Raw genomic sequence first — 15,843 nt, 5'->3', positions numbered from 1 at the left:
CATGTTCACCAAAGTTCATGAAAGGGTGACAGAGAGGTGGAGAATTAAAGACAAACAAGCCAATTCTCGATTTTGGCTGATTTCATTCATGCATGACGGACAAAACACTGCCTAGATAGTCAGAGGAGAGTTCACCCTTATAAAGTCCTGAGTGTCTATATACTGTGTCTATGTGTGTGTGTCTCAATGTAAACATATAGTAAATATGTCTCCGTTGTTTGACTCCACCAGATGTGAGGATCCTTCTATAACAGTATCACACAAGCATCACATGACCTTTGACCTGAATCAGCATGCACAATAATAGTCAGGTTTCAATAGATGTGCAACACCCAGAAAGAGCAACCAACCAAACATAAGGAAACATTTACTACCTATAATTGGTCTGTGGTGCACTGGTGTTGCAAAGTAACAAGCTGCCATTATTACAGCAGTTTCTCACTTTTAAAACCTGTTGCAGTGTAAGAAAAGGAGCTTTATATTACTTTTGTGCAACTTTCACCAACAAATATGTGATTAGATAAAACATCAGCTGTGGAAACAACGTGCTAAAATAAACCACAAGACTTTTTTTCTAAGATTAAATTCAGTCTTCAAAGATTTCCTGGCCTTAACCCTCCTGTTGTCCTCGAGTCAAGGAAAGAAGGGAGGAAGAAGGAAGGTAGGAAGAAAGAAGGAGGGAAGGAAGAATGAAGGAAAGGAGGGAGGAAGGAAGGAAGGGAGGAAGAAGAAAGGAGGGAAGGAAGGAAGGTAGGAAGAAGGAAGGAAAGGAGGGAGGAAGGAAGGGAGGAAGAAGGAAGGAGGGAAGGAAGGAAAGAAGGGAGGAAGAAGGAAGGAAGGGAGGAAGGAAGGGAGGAAGAAGGAAGGAGGGAAGGAAAGAAGAAGGAAGGAAAGGAGGGAGGTATGGAGGAACGAGGGAAGGAAGGAAGGAAAGGAGGGAGGAAGGGAGGGAGGGAAGACAGAAGGAAGGAAGAAAGGGGGATAGAGGAAGGAAAGAAGGAAGGGAGGAAAGAGAGGAAGGAAAGAAAAAGAGAAGGAGGGAGGGAGGACAGACGGAAGGAAAACCAGACGGAGGTCAATTTGACCCGGGATGACGACATAAAGGTTAAAAAAGAAAAAATTCACTTTGATGCTTCAGTTCAGGTTGTAAAATAGTTAATTTTATTAGTATCTCAAGAATTATGAGCTTGTTAAATGATGATAATATGTTTATAAATCATATGAAGACAAATAGGAGGGTCCGCCACAGGAAGTGAAACGTTATGATATATTTCTGTCTTCCAAAAACCCAATAATGTGTCCAACACGTATCGAGCTGTGAGACTGACTAACAGCCACATTCACATAACTTCACATTGGCTCATCAATCCAAATATGAGTGCTTTCACCGTCAGTGTGTTCGGCTCGACTCTTCCGCTGCGGTAATGTTGCAATAACGGCCCATAAATCATCCGGCAGCTTTTCAGCGGCGGATACGGTGAATGTGTCGACACTTGTTCCAGTCAATGAGCTCCAAAAAAACCCCCATCATGTCTCAATTTGAATCTGGTAAATCCTCAGCGCTCCTTTGTTGACGTCAGCGGATAAAACGTTCAAGTGCTCCCTAGCTTCACCTCCCATGAAGCTGTGACGCAGTGTCTCCTAGACTGACGCCAGCACGGAGGCGCAAAATGCTCTTCAGCAAACCCCCCCCCCCTCCATCTCTTCATCTCCCCCCCTTTTCCTTCTGTAACTCAGCGTCGGCCCAGCAGCATTGTGCAGCTCTCAGAGGGGCCGTGAAGAAGAAGAAGAAGATGGCGCCTCTGGACCTGACCTCCACCGTCTGGAGTCGCATAGCTCCGACTCTCCCGGCCTGTCATAGTGATCTCTGGCCTTCGATTGTGTTGAATCTACCGGAGAGTTCAAGTGTAAACAGTCCTCTCTGTGTGCCTGTCCGCGGTGTTTAACAGATGGCAGTAACGCCTGGCACGGTCCAGTGTGAAAAGTGCACGTCTGAAAGCCCTTTTTTCCTGCGTTGTTTTCATCCGAATCCCCCCCCCCTCCTCTGGGTCAGTTAGCATGGGGAGAGTGCCAGCAGCTCTGAAATGGTTTGTTTAATTGGTTGAGTGTTTAAACAACGGATCCCAGAGCTGAGACCTCTCCCACACTGTGGTGTGAACTGCACGGTGAAGCTAATGAAGAAGCCTCCTCCATTTTATCTCTCTGCTCTGATGTCATCTTCAGCCACTTGACTCTCTCTTTTTCTCTGTCCCCCGTGCGTTCCTGTGTGTGTGTGTGTGTGTGTGTATGTGTGTGTTTGTCTGTGTGTGTGTTTTGTCTGTGTGTGTGTGTGTGTGTGTTTGTCTGTGTGTGTGTGTGTGTGTGTGTGTGTGTTGTTTTTTTCTGCGTGTTTCTGTGTGTGTGTGTGTGTGTGTGTGTGTGTTTGTGTGTGTGTGTGTGTGTGTGTGTGTGTGGGTGTGTGTGTGTGCGTGTGTGTGTGTTTTTCTGTGTGTGTGTGTGCATGTGTGTGTGTGTGTGGTTTTTTTTCTGTGTGTGTGTGGTTTTTTTTCTGTGTTTGTGTGTGTGTGTGTGTGCCTGTGCGTGTGTTTTTTTCTGTGTGTGTGTGTGTTTTTTCTGTGTGTTTGTGGGTGTGTGTGTGCGTGTGTGTGTGTTTTTCTGTGTGTTTGTCTGTGCGTGTGTGTGTGTGTGTGTGTGTGTGTGCGTGTTTTTTTCTGTGTGTGTCTGTGTGTGTGTTCCTGTGTGTGTGTGTGTGTGTGTGTGTGTGTGTGCTTGCATGTGTGTGTGTGTGCGTGTCCATTTGTCTCGCAGGTTTCAGTCCAGCAGGTCCCGATTAATTGCGTGATCAAGAGAGAGCAGGAGAAATGCATGGAGATGATCGCCTCGGACGATCCTGGGAACGATCTAGACTATGGTAGGTTATTATGAGTGTGTGTTTATTTAGCCTTTAACCTTCCACCCACCCCTCCACCTCCCCTCCATACTAAACACTATCTTGTACAGTATATGTCATAACAGTTTTTTAAACAAGAGCTAATTAATTTATAATAAAAAAAACCAAAAAACACAGAAATTAATAACAATAACATCTTCAGGGGTTTCCTACTAATGAGCAGAAGGTAATTCTACAAATTGTAGTTGACTCTGACCTGCTTCTCTGCAACGAGGGATGATTAGAAAGGCACAGTTTGCTTGTGTGTGTGTGTGTGTGTGTGTGTGTGCGTGTGTGTGTGTGTGTGTGTGTGTGTGTGTGTGTGTGCGTGTGTGTGTGTTAGAAAACAACGAGAAGCAGGGCCAACACAGACATTCAGCAAAGCAAATGAATTCTGAGGTTTCTCTCTGGGCGTCTATTTCCAGTCAGAGCCTTTAATTGGCAGCTTCCTCATGATGGTGATCCTTAAAATGAAAGTTGATCAGTGAGACAGTGACTGACATGCAACTCTCTGGCTGATTAGATGATGAATGAAGGAAGGGTGGGAGTGTGTGTGTGTTTGGTAGACTGTGAGAAGCTTTGGTGCCAATTCTCCCTCTTTAACACTTGTTTAGAGTATGTTTGGGTTTGGAGTGCAGAACTAGAAACACTGGGTCCGTCCCAACACACACACTCGTGGTCTTAAGCTCTTGAGAGTCGTGAGGTTGGAAAGATACACATAGCCACATGTCAAAGTAACAAGTATTAACCAATCACAGCACAGGATGGTGGGACTTGGCGACTTGGGGCTCTCTGTTAACCTTCCTGTTGTCCTAGAGTCAAGGAAGGAAGGGAGGAAAGGAAGGAGGGAGGGAGGAAGGGGGATGGAGGAAGGAAGAAGGAAGGAAAGGAAGGAAGGAAAGAAGGAAAGGGAGGGAGGGAGGGAAGAAGGAAGGGAGGAAAGAGAGAGGAAGGAAAGAAAGAGAGAACAAGGGAGGGAGGAAGGACAGACGGAAGGAAGGAAGGAAGGAAGGAAGGAAGGAAGGAAGGGAGGAAAGAAGGAGGGAGGGAGGAAGGAAGGACAGAAGGAAGGAAGAAAGGGCGATGGAGGAAGGAAAGAAGGGAGGAAAGAGAGAGGAAGGAAAGAGAGAAAAGGAAGGAAGGAAGGGAGGAAAGAAGGAACAGTCAAAACAGACGGGGTCAATTTGACCCGGGAGGACGACACGAAGGTTAAACTCTCCTTCACTGTCACCATAAGACATAAGAGGCAGTATGAAAGCCCCAAAAAAAGCCCATAAACCCTAAAAAGTGGGAGTTTTCCTGCTTTACCTGATGGCTAGTACTACATGCTTGCATCAAAGTGTAGTTTATTACAGGTAATACTAAAACAAATAAAAATTGAACAGAGCAGAAAACAATGAAGTATTAAAATATGAGCAAATATCCTCATCAGACAGAGGGAATTAGAAATAAGGGCCTCTCCCTGATATAAGCATGTTTCCAATAAAGGCCTGGTACCCTCTGCAGTTGAGGTAAATAATGGCTGCTGTTAGTTTTCAGGAAGTACAGTACCATGCTTTTTATGTTTTGGTCATGTATGGCATATACTGTTATAATGTTGGATGCATATCAGCCTTTAAAAGCAGGAAAACACAACACTTATGATGCCTTATAATGATATATTACAATATTCACTATCCAAGACGATATCTATAAAATATCACAATATCGATATAATATTGATGTATTGATCAGCCCTAATTAAAATAGTGAATAATAATCAAACTTAAATACATAAAAAATCTTTGTTTGACTTCTCTCTGATTTCCCTTTTCTAAGACTTTGTGGTCTCTACTCTTTTTCCTTTGTTTATGTCTTTATTTGTTGGCAGGAATTGATGATTTTATATATTTCCATCAACAATAAACATCCACAGTAGCAAACACCAAAACACAGGCTGAGCAGCTTGATGTAATTGCCAATAATTAGATTTTTAGTATTAAAAAAGAAAAGATTCTTCCATCTAACTCATATTGAAGACTCACATTTCAGAATCCAGAAGAGTATTTTAAAGATCTGTGATTTTTAAGTTAATGATAAATGAGTCACAGATTGATCTGTTATCCCAAAATTGAACATGTTATCTGTGTCCCTGTTGTGTCCTCAGGGTGTCCGTGGATGTGGGACAACCTGACATGTTGGGAACCCGCCAAGTTCGGTGAGGTGGTCGAGATGAACTGTCCCGAACTCTTCACGTCACTTCAGTTCATGGCAGAAGAAGAATTTGGTCAGTTAATTGTTTTAATGATTCATCGACATTTTGGAGGAGGCTTGTTTAACGCTTACATACTGTTAAGGCTCAAATTTGATCCATTTATTACATTTGACAGCAGTAAAAACACCCTATACACATTTCTTTAACCAGACTTTTCCTAATGTGACCCACTGTATATACAAATGTAAATAAAGTGCATTATTATTTTAATTTTGTGCAGCTGATGCAGATTTTTATATACTACTTATTATACTTATTACTTTCCTCCTTCCTTCCTTCCTTCCTTCCTTCCTTCCTTCCTTCCTTCCTTCCTTCCTTCCTTCCTTCCTTCCTCCCTTCCTTCCTCCCTTCCTTCCTTTCCTTCCTTCCTCCCTTTCTCCTTCTCTCTTTCTTTCCTCCCCCTACCTTGCTCCCTTCCTTCTTTCATCTGTCCTTCTTTCCTTCCTTCCTCCCTTCCTTCCTTTCTCCCTCTCTCCTTCTCTCTTTTTTTCCTCCCCCTACCTACCTCCCTTCCCTCTTTCATCTGTCCTTCTTTCCTTCCTTCCTCCCTTCCTCTTTTCCTTTCTCTCTCCCTACATCATCCCTCCCTCCCTCCTTACCTTCCTTCTTCCTTCCTCCCTTCCTTCCTTCATCCCTCCCTCCATTCCTTCCCCCCTCCCTCCCTCCCTTCCTTCTTCCTCCCTTCCATCCTTCCTTCCTTGATTCGAGGACAACAGGAGGGTTAATGATCTCATGACTGCAAAATCAGACAATTAAAATACAACAAAATACCAAACAATAAGATAAGATAAAAAGATAAAAATGTGCAGTCCTCACTTCTCCACAGGGTTATTTTTAGGTTTGTGTGTTGAAAGCATTCACAATGAAGTCTGAGAAGACTTTTAGGAATACTAATGCATATTGAGTGATTGCTTTTGGTGGAAAACAAATATATTTCAAAGGTCTACTGTAGCGTTCCTGCAAGCAATAACCTTAATTTGTTGGATTTGACTCCAGCTCTCAGTGCAATGAGTCTCTAAAGGTCTGCTTCCCTTCCTGACTGTCTGCAGCGCTAGAAATAAGTTTGCCTCCGTCTGTGTTTGCCGTAATCAAATAAAGTGTCTGAACTGTGTCTACAGAGATGGGGATTGTGAGCCGGAACTGCACCGAGTTCGGTTGGTCGGAGACTTTTCCTCACTACGTCGACGCCTGTCTGTTCGAGGAGTCAAACACAACTAATCCGGTCAGTGAATGACTCTGTGTGTCTGCAGCTTTAACCTTTGTGTCGTCCTCCCGGGTCAAATTGACCCCGTCTGTTTTGACTGTTCCTTCCTTCCTCCCTTCCTTCCTTCCTTCCTTCCTTCCTTTCTTCCTTCCTTCTTTCCTCCCTTCCTCCTTCTCTCTTTCTGTCCTCCCCCCTACCTCCCTACCTTCCTTCTTTCCTCCCTTCCTCTTTAACTTTCTCCCTCCTTCCTTCCTTACTTCCTTCCTTCCTTCCTTCTATCCTCCCTCTTTTCCTTTCTCCCTTCCTTCCTTCCTTCCTCCCTCCCTTCCTCCTTTTCTTTCCTCCCTTCCTCTTTTCCTTCTTTCCTACCTTCCTCCCTTCCTTCTTTCTTTTCCTCCCTCCTTTCCTCTCTTCCTTCCTCCCTTCTTTCTCTCCTTCTTCCTCTTTTCCTTTCTCCTCCTTCCTTCCTTCCTTCCTCCCTTCTTTCTTTCCTTTCCTCCCTCCCTTCCTTCCTCCCTCCCTTCCTCCTTTCCTTCCTTCTTCCTCCCTTCCTTCTTTCCTTCCTTCCTTCCTCCTCCCTTCCTCCCTTAACTCGAGGACAACAGGAGGGTTAATGAGAAGAGTTTTAAACATTATCTTCACTGAGTGTTATTTGTGTGTTTCTATTACAGAAGATGTACTTCGTGTCGGTGAAGGCTCTTTACACTGTGGGTTACAGCACGTCTTTGGTCTCCCTCACCACTGCTATGGTCATACTGTGCAGATTCAGGTGAGATTTACCCGAAAAACTGAATATACCCTAAATGTCTTTTGCCTTGAAATATGATGAAGTGACCCAAAATGCACAAAAACTTAAAATGTTACACTTTTGTATAGGTGCTATAATATTTTGTTTCTATTGACATGTCTTTACATAATAGATAGATAGATAGATGGATAGATAGATAGATAGATAGATAGATAGATAGATAGATAGATAGATAGATAGATAGATAGATAGATAGATAGATAGATAGATAGATAGATAGATAGATAGATAGATAGATAGATAGATAGATAGATAGATAGATAGATAGATAGATAGATAGATAGATAGATAGATAGATAGATAGATAGATAGATTAGGGTTAAACCACACTGCTCATTTTCTATGTCAGAACTATACATTTTGCTTCATTGTATGGAAAGCACGCTATATAAATAAAGTTATTATTATTATCATCACTATCATTATTATTACAGTAATCCATGTCAAATGTTAATTAGAAGTTAATCTACATGAGAAATACAGAAACTAACTGGTTATAAAGAAAAAAGCTAAAAACGCACCTCTTCACTTTAGCCTGTTATCAGCTTTACTGTCAGTCATCTTCACACTGATGCAATACTGAACTTCCTTTAAAAATACTTTATTTATTGTCATCATTTCATTTTATACGTCGTGCTACATAGTGATGACAACATGACAAGTGTCACCCAGTAATACAACATAATAATTCAATAATATAGCAGATAGTTAAAGTGAATTAATAACAATATTTACAGTACAGATTTTAATTATTACACTATATTGTTGTCATTTGAAATTAATAGAAACATTCAGAAAATATTTAAATAAATGAATTTTAAAAAATGTTTTATTTTACTTGATTTTATATATTCTATTTATTCTACTTCTTAGCTGCTTTTACTACATACCATTTTTACTATTTTCAATTATTGCTTTTTTAAAATCTTCCATCTTATATTACATGAATGTTTCTTTATCTTTTTTTCTTTCTTTGTTCTTTTTTAAACGTTGTTTTATGTTCATTTTAGGCCCTTTTAATGTAAAGCATTTGTATGTAATTTATTTAATTGTAAAAAAAAACCTTTGAGCTGCATTTCTTGTATGAAACTACAATAGTTATTATTATTATTATTATCATTATTATTATAATCATCTGCTTAAAGCGATCAATTTGTCCCAGACAGACAGATGTGTTCACTATAAGTGGATTCTGTATTATATTCCTGCAACCTCAGCTTTTATGTGTTAACTAATACTCTAATTATAACTACTCAGTAATCAGAGGTGTTAAAGGTGTTTATGAATTGAGCTTATTGTTCCTCCTGCATGCTGAGCTTTGTTTTTTAACGTGCTTGGTTTCTGCTTCGCTCCACAGGAAGCTGCACTGTACCAGGAACTTCATCCACATGAACCTATTTGTGTCGTTCATCTTGAGAGCTATTTCTGTCTTCATCAAAGACGGCGTGCTGTACACCAAGGAGGACAGCGATCACTGCTTCATACACACTGTGAGTAACACTAAAACGATCACTGCTTCATACACACTGTGAGTAACACTAAAGCGATCACTGCTTCATACACACTGTGAGTAACACCAACACGCCTGCACACGGGCGGAAAGATGGAGATTCTCCCGTTACTGTACCGATCACAACGCAGAATATTCTATACATCTTCTATCACTCTTAAATCCTCCTGTTGTCCTCGAGTCAAGGAAGGAAGGATGGGAGGGAGGAAGAAGGAAAGGAAAGGAGGAAGGGAAGAAGGAAGGGAGGAAAGAAAAGAAGGATGGGAGGGAGGAAGAAGGAAGGAAAGGTGGGAGGGAGGAAGGTAGGGAAGAAAGAGAGAAGGAGGGAGGGAGGGAGGGAGGGAGGGAGGGAGGGAGGGAGGAAGGAAGGAAGGAAAGGAGGAAGGAAAGGAAGGAAGGAAGGAAGGAGGGAGGAAAGAAGGAAAAAAGGTAGGAAGGAGGGAGGAAAGACGGAAGGAAGGAAGGAAGAAAGGGGGATGGAGGAAGGAAGGAAGGGATGAAGTTAGGGGGGAGGAAAGAAAGAGAGAAGTAGGGAGGGATGAATGAAGGAAGGAAGGAAAGGAAGGAAGGAGGGAAGGACAGAAGGAGGGAGGGAGTAAGGAAGGAAGGAAGAAAGGGGGATGGAGGAAGGAAAGAAGGAAGGGAGGAAAGACAGAGGAAGGAAAGAAAGAGAGAAGGAGGGAGGAAGGACAGACGGAAGGAAAGAAGGGAGGAAAGAAGGAACAGTCAAAACAGACGGGGTCAATTTGACCTGGGAGGACAACAGGAAGGTTAATTTTCTCTCTCGTCGCTCTCTCTTTCCTCCCTGAAGCTGGAGTGTCGAGCGGTGATGATCTTCTTCCATTACTGCGTCCTCTCCAACTACTTCTGGCTGTTCATCGAGGGTCTTTACCTCTTCACGTTACTGGTGGAGACCTTCTTCCCTGAAAAGAGATACTTCTACTGGTACATCATAATCGGCTGGGGTGAGAGATCTGACATCAAACGCATCGTAGGAACACTAAATGAGCTTCTGGGTGTGATTCTGATATGAAATTGTTAATTTTTAATTTTTGTTTCTTTCTTTTATGACGACAACAGGAACCCCAACAGTGTGTGTGACCATCTGGGCGGTGCTGAGGCTGCACTTTGATGACACTGGGTAGGTTATTGTTAGGGAATTTTCCATAACTAATATACACTGGGTCAAACTAGGCTTTGCGGTCATAGCAAGGCCACACCAAATATTGGGTTTAGACCAGGCGGGGAGTTCTGGTCCTCTGAAATGATGCGAACGTGGAAGTAACTTAAAACTGCATTCTATCAAAAGGCCACCAGGGGGCGACCGTTTTGGTGTCAAAAGGACTTCCGTCTCTATACAAGTCAATGGAGAATTCACCAACTTCTCACTTGATTTCTAACCTCAGTAAACATTTTCAAAATGTGTTTATGGTCTCAATCGCTAGTTTAAAGCCTTCTTCAATGCAGTATGATGTTCATTTGGGACATTTTGGCCTCCCTGATTTTATATGTGACGATAAAGCAGGGTATGCATTAGGGCGTGGCTACATCGTGATTGACAGGTTGATTGGTTCACAGGTTCAGGAGGGCGCCTCATGCTCCTCCTGATGCCCATATAAGTAGAATCCGTGTTTTTATTTTTCCCAGCATGCACCTGAAATTTTCAAGATGGCGCTGCTCAGATCCGATACTATTCGCTTCCAAGCAGCAGTCCACAAACCAATGGGTGACGTCACGGTCCCCTTGAGATAGTGGTGAGCAGTGAGGCTGCTCCTTTTGGGGAAAACAGGAGGCATTCTGATAGTGTTGCTATAGCAGCCGAGGTCAGATATGTGTTTGACTGTTTTCCCTGAATGGGGTAAAGGTAACTGGAGTCAGAGGTTTGATATAGTGTTGGATGTAGGACAAAGGTCCTGAGTGAGGTCTAAGAAATGTTTTGTCTATAGACCAGTAGACTAAATTCTGTATATTGCAGATGTGGTGGATCTATCCATATTTGGGCATGGCTCAACCTTGGGCATTATCTGTGTGGTTTAAAGTCTATCCCCGGAGGAGAGAAACTTCAGAATTGAAGGGAGCATCAGAACATAACGTGTACTGATCATTCATTCATTCCTCCTTGATCAAGTAAATAAACCTTTTCAATGCAAGACATCCTGGACTCCTGTCTACTCTCTCCATTGATGTATGGGCTGCATAATTAAAATCTCTATCATTTATGAGCTGCAGAATTGTATTTATATTCCCTTGTGGAAGATTGTCTGTTCATATCCTGAATTTCTTCTCTTTTTTTTTTTTTGCCTTGCAGCTGTTGGGACACGAATGACAACGCTGCCATCTGGTGGGTGATCAAGGGACCGGTGCTGGCTTCCATTATGGTGCGTTATCTGTTGTCTGTTTGAGAATGAATGAGCAATGCTTCTTTTATTTCTCTCGCTTTCTATTTTTCTGTACTTTGTTTTTATAATTGTATGTTTTAATATTTTTACTATTATTGGGTTTCATTTTAATTTCTTAAATTGCATGTTTTTATGTTTTTTTGTGTTTCCAATTCTTACTGTTAAATGTTTGTTTTATGTAAAGCACATTGAGTTGCCATTGTGTGTGAAATGCGCTATATATAAATAAAGCCTTGCCTTTTACAGAGATTTGTTGTTCATTTGTGATGACTTTCTTTTTCTTTCATTGCCTTTTTTTTTCTACAGATCAACTTTGTGCTCTTCATTGGTATAATCGTCATCCTCGTCCAGAAGTTACAGTCTCCAGATATCGGAGGAAATGAATCCAGTATTTACCTGTAAGTAAAAGTCAGCTGTATCTTTGCTGCCTGAGATTATAAAAAGTGTACATAAATGTTTTGAGACAGAATATTGTCAATATTATTATTATTATTATGGCCCCAAATTGTTTAGCAGGCTGCTGGTAAAGATCTTAAACATCTACCTTTTTAATTTTGCCTTAAAATAAATCACTTAAAGTCTTTCTGGCTTGCATATTTTATTAATCTTACTGAAATATTACAGTTTGTTTATTTTCTTTTTCTTCTTAGTTTTATTGTATTTGTATTGTAAAATAGATAAATATATTAATATGAGTCTTATTATTATTACTATCATCAGGAGGTTGGCTCGCTCCACTCTGCTGCTGATTCCTCTGTTCGGGATCCACTACACCGTGTTTGCCTTCTCGCCCGAGAACGTCAGCAAGAGAGAGCGTCTGGTGTTCGAGCTCGGCCTCGGATCTTTCCAGGTGACCCAATTCTCCATCAAAGAGAAATCTTACAAACTGCAAAAATGCAACTAGACTGCCAGTAAAGGAGAAATACGTATAATATTAGACTTGATTTAAAGGTTTTTTGCTTTCAAGTCTTTAAGTTTTGATCAAATCCTGAAACTCTAAAAACAAAACATGCAGCTTTGGACTGAAAATGCTTAAATGTGTCATTTTAATAGTCAGCATCCAGACCTGAAAGACTCGCAAAGACATTTTTAATTTACATTTGATGACTTGCAGGGGCTGCATATGTAAAGAACATGTAAAAAGTAAGAAACGGTCTATAAAAAATACAGATCTAGACTCTCAATAATAATAAATAATAGAGTTTTGATGCCCAAACCGTTTATTTCCATATCAGGGTAATTTCCCAGTATGGCATACAGTAGTAGTAGTAATATTAAGTCCTGACAGAAGCGGATCTAGAACATTTTTAATGGGGGGGTCAGGCTGGATGAAGTGAAGATAATACCTCATGCAACATTTAAATAACTGTTTGCATGAAGCCCTGATGACTCCATACTTGACTTGTACCTCACCTTAAGAACCCGAGTCCCAAAAAAGCTCTAACATTAGTCATATAATGAGACTTTTCTATGGTTAGGGTGTCATTAAATATACATTTTACAAGACAAGACAGATTATACCTCACATGTTTAATGGATCTGAAGTAAATCATTAAAACAAATCCTCACTTGCACTTCTGGATGTTTTGTATTCATGTGTTAGAAATGGTTTCAGGTTGTTTTTTGTCTAACGCTCGGACCCTCTGTCACCTTTCAGGGCTTCGTGGTGGCCGTCCTCTACTGCTTCTTGAATGGAGAGGTAAACCTCCTTTAAAATATTTACTCACACTATCACATAATTTTTTTACTGAATGCACAATTTGAATGAAAACAGAATCAGCATTTATCTGTAGGAGTAGATTAGCTTTGAGATGTAAATAAATTGATCTGAAACTTTAATTGTGTAATTATTGTACGATACAAGTGAGGCTCATTATTTTCAGTTTGCCAATTTATTCATTCTGATTATTGCAAAACAAGTGCAAATCCTCCCTGTTAGTCTATTTGCACTATTAAAGGTTGTAAATCAGTCAGTGTGATGCAGTCTTCTCTCTCTGAAGTCGGCTGGGTAAAGAGCACTTATGACTCTTCTGTGTTTTCACAGTTATTTACTTACTCAGAGGGAGTCTGGCACATAATTAGAAGCTAATTTGCATTTTTCTCACCATTTATCTTTTCATTATCTAATACTTGAAAGCATTTTCTGAGCTCAGCGTCTTCTTAAGGCAGGAAACGCAATATATTTTGGTTGTGTAGGGAAGCACAATGTGTAACAAATGTGGGAAAAAATCGTATTTCTCAATAAAAAAACAGCAAAAACTGAAAACAATGAGCCTTCAGGGTTTCACAATTGTTTAAGTCTGTCTTAAATGAATAGTCAGTTGTACATATGAACATTGAAACAGGTTTTTCTTGCTGTAATCATTTCTCCTGTTCATGCTGACCACTCATAATACACTCATAATAAAAGTGATGGGGGTCTCCTCTCTTCCAAAGTAACCTTCCCAACCCTGCCTGTTTATACTGACTATTAAAAGATGCACTTAAAAATGTAAGTGATGGGGAACTAAAGTAGTCCCTCCTCCTGTGCAAAAATATCAGGCTTCAGCTGTCGAGGTTAGTCAAATCAAGTGAATATTTTATATTTCATCTACTTGATTTGACTCATTTGGACGGCTGAAGCGTCATATTTTTGCACAGAAGGAGGGACTACTACTTTATTTCCCCATCACTTACATTTTTAAGTGCATTTGGGATTTTTTAATAGTCAGTATGAACAGGCAGGGTTGGGAAGGTTACAGATTACTAGTTACTCTATTTAACATGTAATAAGTAATGTAACTGTTTCAATTACTTAATCAAAGTAATGTAACTTATTACATTTGATGACTTTTCTAATTTTCTAACCAATGTTTTCAGCTGTTAGGGTAAATGTTCCCTCCATCTGTCCTTCCTTCCTTCCTTCCGTCCTTTCTTCATTCCTTCCTCCCTTTCTTCCTTCCTACGTTCTTTCCTTCTTTCCTTCCTTCAGTCCTTCCTCCCTTCTTTCCTTCCTTCCGTCCTTCCTTCCTTCCATCCATCTGTCCTTCCTTCCTTCCTTCCTAAGACCTAAGATCAGCTGTTAGGGTAAATGTTCCCATTAAGCACCAAAATCTAAGTCCAGTTGTTTTTCATGGATACTGACATGATTTATAAGGGAGATCATTTCTTATAAAGCAACATTTATCTCTCATTTGAAAATGTATTCATTAGTTCATGTAGATTTTGGAATATAAAATAAAGATATTTGATGAATAAAGTGGGTTTAATTGGTACTGTGACTCCATTTAAGCTCATGTGTGCTCCAAATAAGCCCACATCATGATTTATTTACTAAATATACAAAAAATATTGATTTCAAAGAATTAAAAACAGCAATATATGTATTCAGTAACATGTTAAATATTAAAAAATTAGGAAAAAATCCTCCTGAGTAAAATCTTAAAGGTCTGACTTCAGATGTAACCTCCTTTGTAATCATCAACAATTTCATCAGTAACTGTAATTTAATAGATTACAGTTACATTTATTGTGTAATTAAACTACATAATGCTGTTACATATAACTATTTACTCCCCAATACGGTGATTACAGCAAAGAAAAACCTGTTATAATGTTCATTTTGATCACCTGACTGTTTTAAGACTTGACTTGAAAAACTGTGAACTTGTCCTTTAAGTAGCAGACAGAGTTAGAGTGAGACTGAGGGACAGTGAGCTTGTCTCTTTCCAGCGAGGTCCATTAATAATGACCTTGTGAAGTATCTCCCTCAAGGTGCAATCGGAGATCAAGAGGAAATGGCGCAGCTGGACGGTGAACAGGTACTTTGCTGTGGACCTGAAGCACCGGCACCCGTCGCTGGCGAGCAGTGGGGTGAACGGGGGCACGCAACTGTCCATCCTCAGCAAGAGCAGCTCGCAGATCCGCATGTCCAGCCTGCAGGCGGAGAACCCAGCAACCTGAACCACGTCGCCGGGGACGACGCATCCAGCAACGCCAACACCACCACCACCTCTGGACCCAACGCCGCCAAACCAACAACGCCAACCCTCGTCCCAATGACCAGCCTCACCAACCCTTTCTTTAACCCGTACCCGAACCCTTACCCGGAAGAAACCATGATGGAAACCCAACTCAACTCCACCGATCCAGAACAGCCTCTAGTCTGATCCTCTTTTAACCCCCGAAAACACAACTGAACCTGAATGTCAGACACCAAATAATGGAGTGAAAAAGGGCATGATTATGGAGTCCAGTGTGTGTCTCGTGTATATCTGGACTGAAACATACAGAAGAAGTATTTGTATATATCGTATTAGTGTTAAAAGTTAAAAATCTGGTGCTACAGTATCAGCCGTGTAGCACAGAAGGACCAGTTTTAATACTGCAGCTAGGAGAGCTCCGTGTGCCCTCGAACGTGATCATTCCAGTCTGTCTGAGGAAGAGAAGTTTTTACATTTGTCCTCAAGTTTCTCCCTTATCTCAAAATGTATATTAGACTATGAAGATATGCTGTATTCCTCTTTTGAATACAGACATCACAGCTGCTGTGCCATATGATATGACTTCATCTTCAGACTGGGCATCTAATGTAAATACCTTAAAAAGGACCAGTGTGTGGGATTTAGTGACATCTAGTGGTGAGGTTGCAGATTACAGTTATAATTTTATTTAGTAGATGATTTTTATCCAAAGCATCTGAAAGTTTATACAACATAAGCAGGGATTTAGTCAGAAGAGAACAAGGTGAATAAGTGCCA

The 15,843-nt window shown here is 40.7% G+C and overlaps 1 protein-coding gene across 1 annotated transcript; it reads left to right on the top strand.

The window, feature by feature from the left end:
* Nucleotides 1–205: 205 nt before the first annotated feature.
* Nucleotides 206–15,252, top strand: LOC133985267 (pituitary adenylate cyclase-activating polypeptide type I receptor-like). Its single transcript, XM_062424865.1, has 14 exons — nucleotides 206–233; nucleotides 1,738–1,907; nucleotides 2,809–2,911; nucleotides 5,076–5,195; nucleotides 6,302–6,405; nucleotides 7,059–7,156; nucleotides 8,553–8,685; nucleotides 9,517–9,670; nucleotides 9,786–9,846; nucleotides 11,014–11,083; nucleotides 11,411–11,502; nucleotides 11,825–11,954; nucleotides 12,762–12,803; nucleotides 14,845–15,252. The coding sequence occupies exons 1-14, from the start codon at nucleotides 206–208 to the stop codon at nucleotides 15,250–15,252; spliced, it is 1,713 nt and encodes a 570-aa protein (XP_062280849.1).
* Nucleotides 15,253–15,843: the final 591 nt, after the last annotated feature.

This window comes from Scomber scombrus, chromosome 8 (genome assembly GCF_963691925.1).
Source record: "Scomber scombrus chromosome 8, fScoSco1.1, whole genome shotgun sequence".
Lineage (NCBI taxonomy): Eukaryota > Metazoa > Chordata > Actinopteri > Scombriformes > Scombridae > Scomber > Scomber scombrus.
This window is presented reverse-complemented; position numbering and strand designations above follow the sequence as displayed.

Excerpts from the sequence above, each read along its gene's own strand:
- LOC133985267 (XM_062424865.1), top strand. The coding sequence starts at position 206 with ATGTCTCCGTTGTTTGACTCCACCAGAT. Across the intron at positions 9,847-11,013 it reads CTGCACTTTGATGACACTGG|CTGTTGGGACACGAATGACA; the intron begins GTAGGTTATTGT and ends TTTGCCTTGCAG. Across the intron at positions 11,955-12,761 it reads TCGGCCTCGGATCTTTCCAG|GGCTTCGTGGTGGCCGTCCT; the intron begins GTGACCCAATTC and ends GTCACCTTTCAG.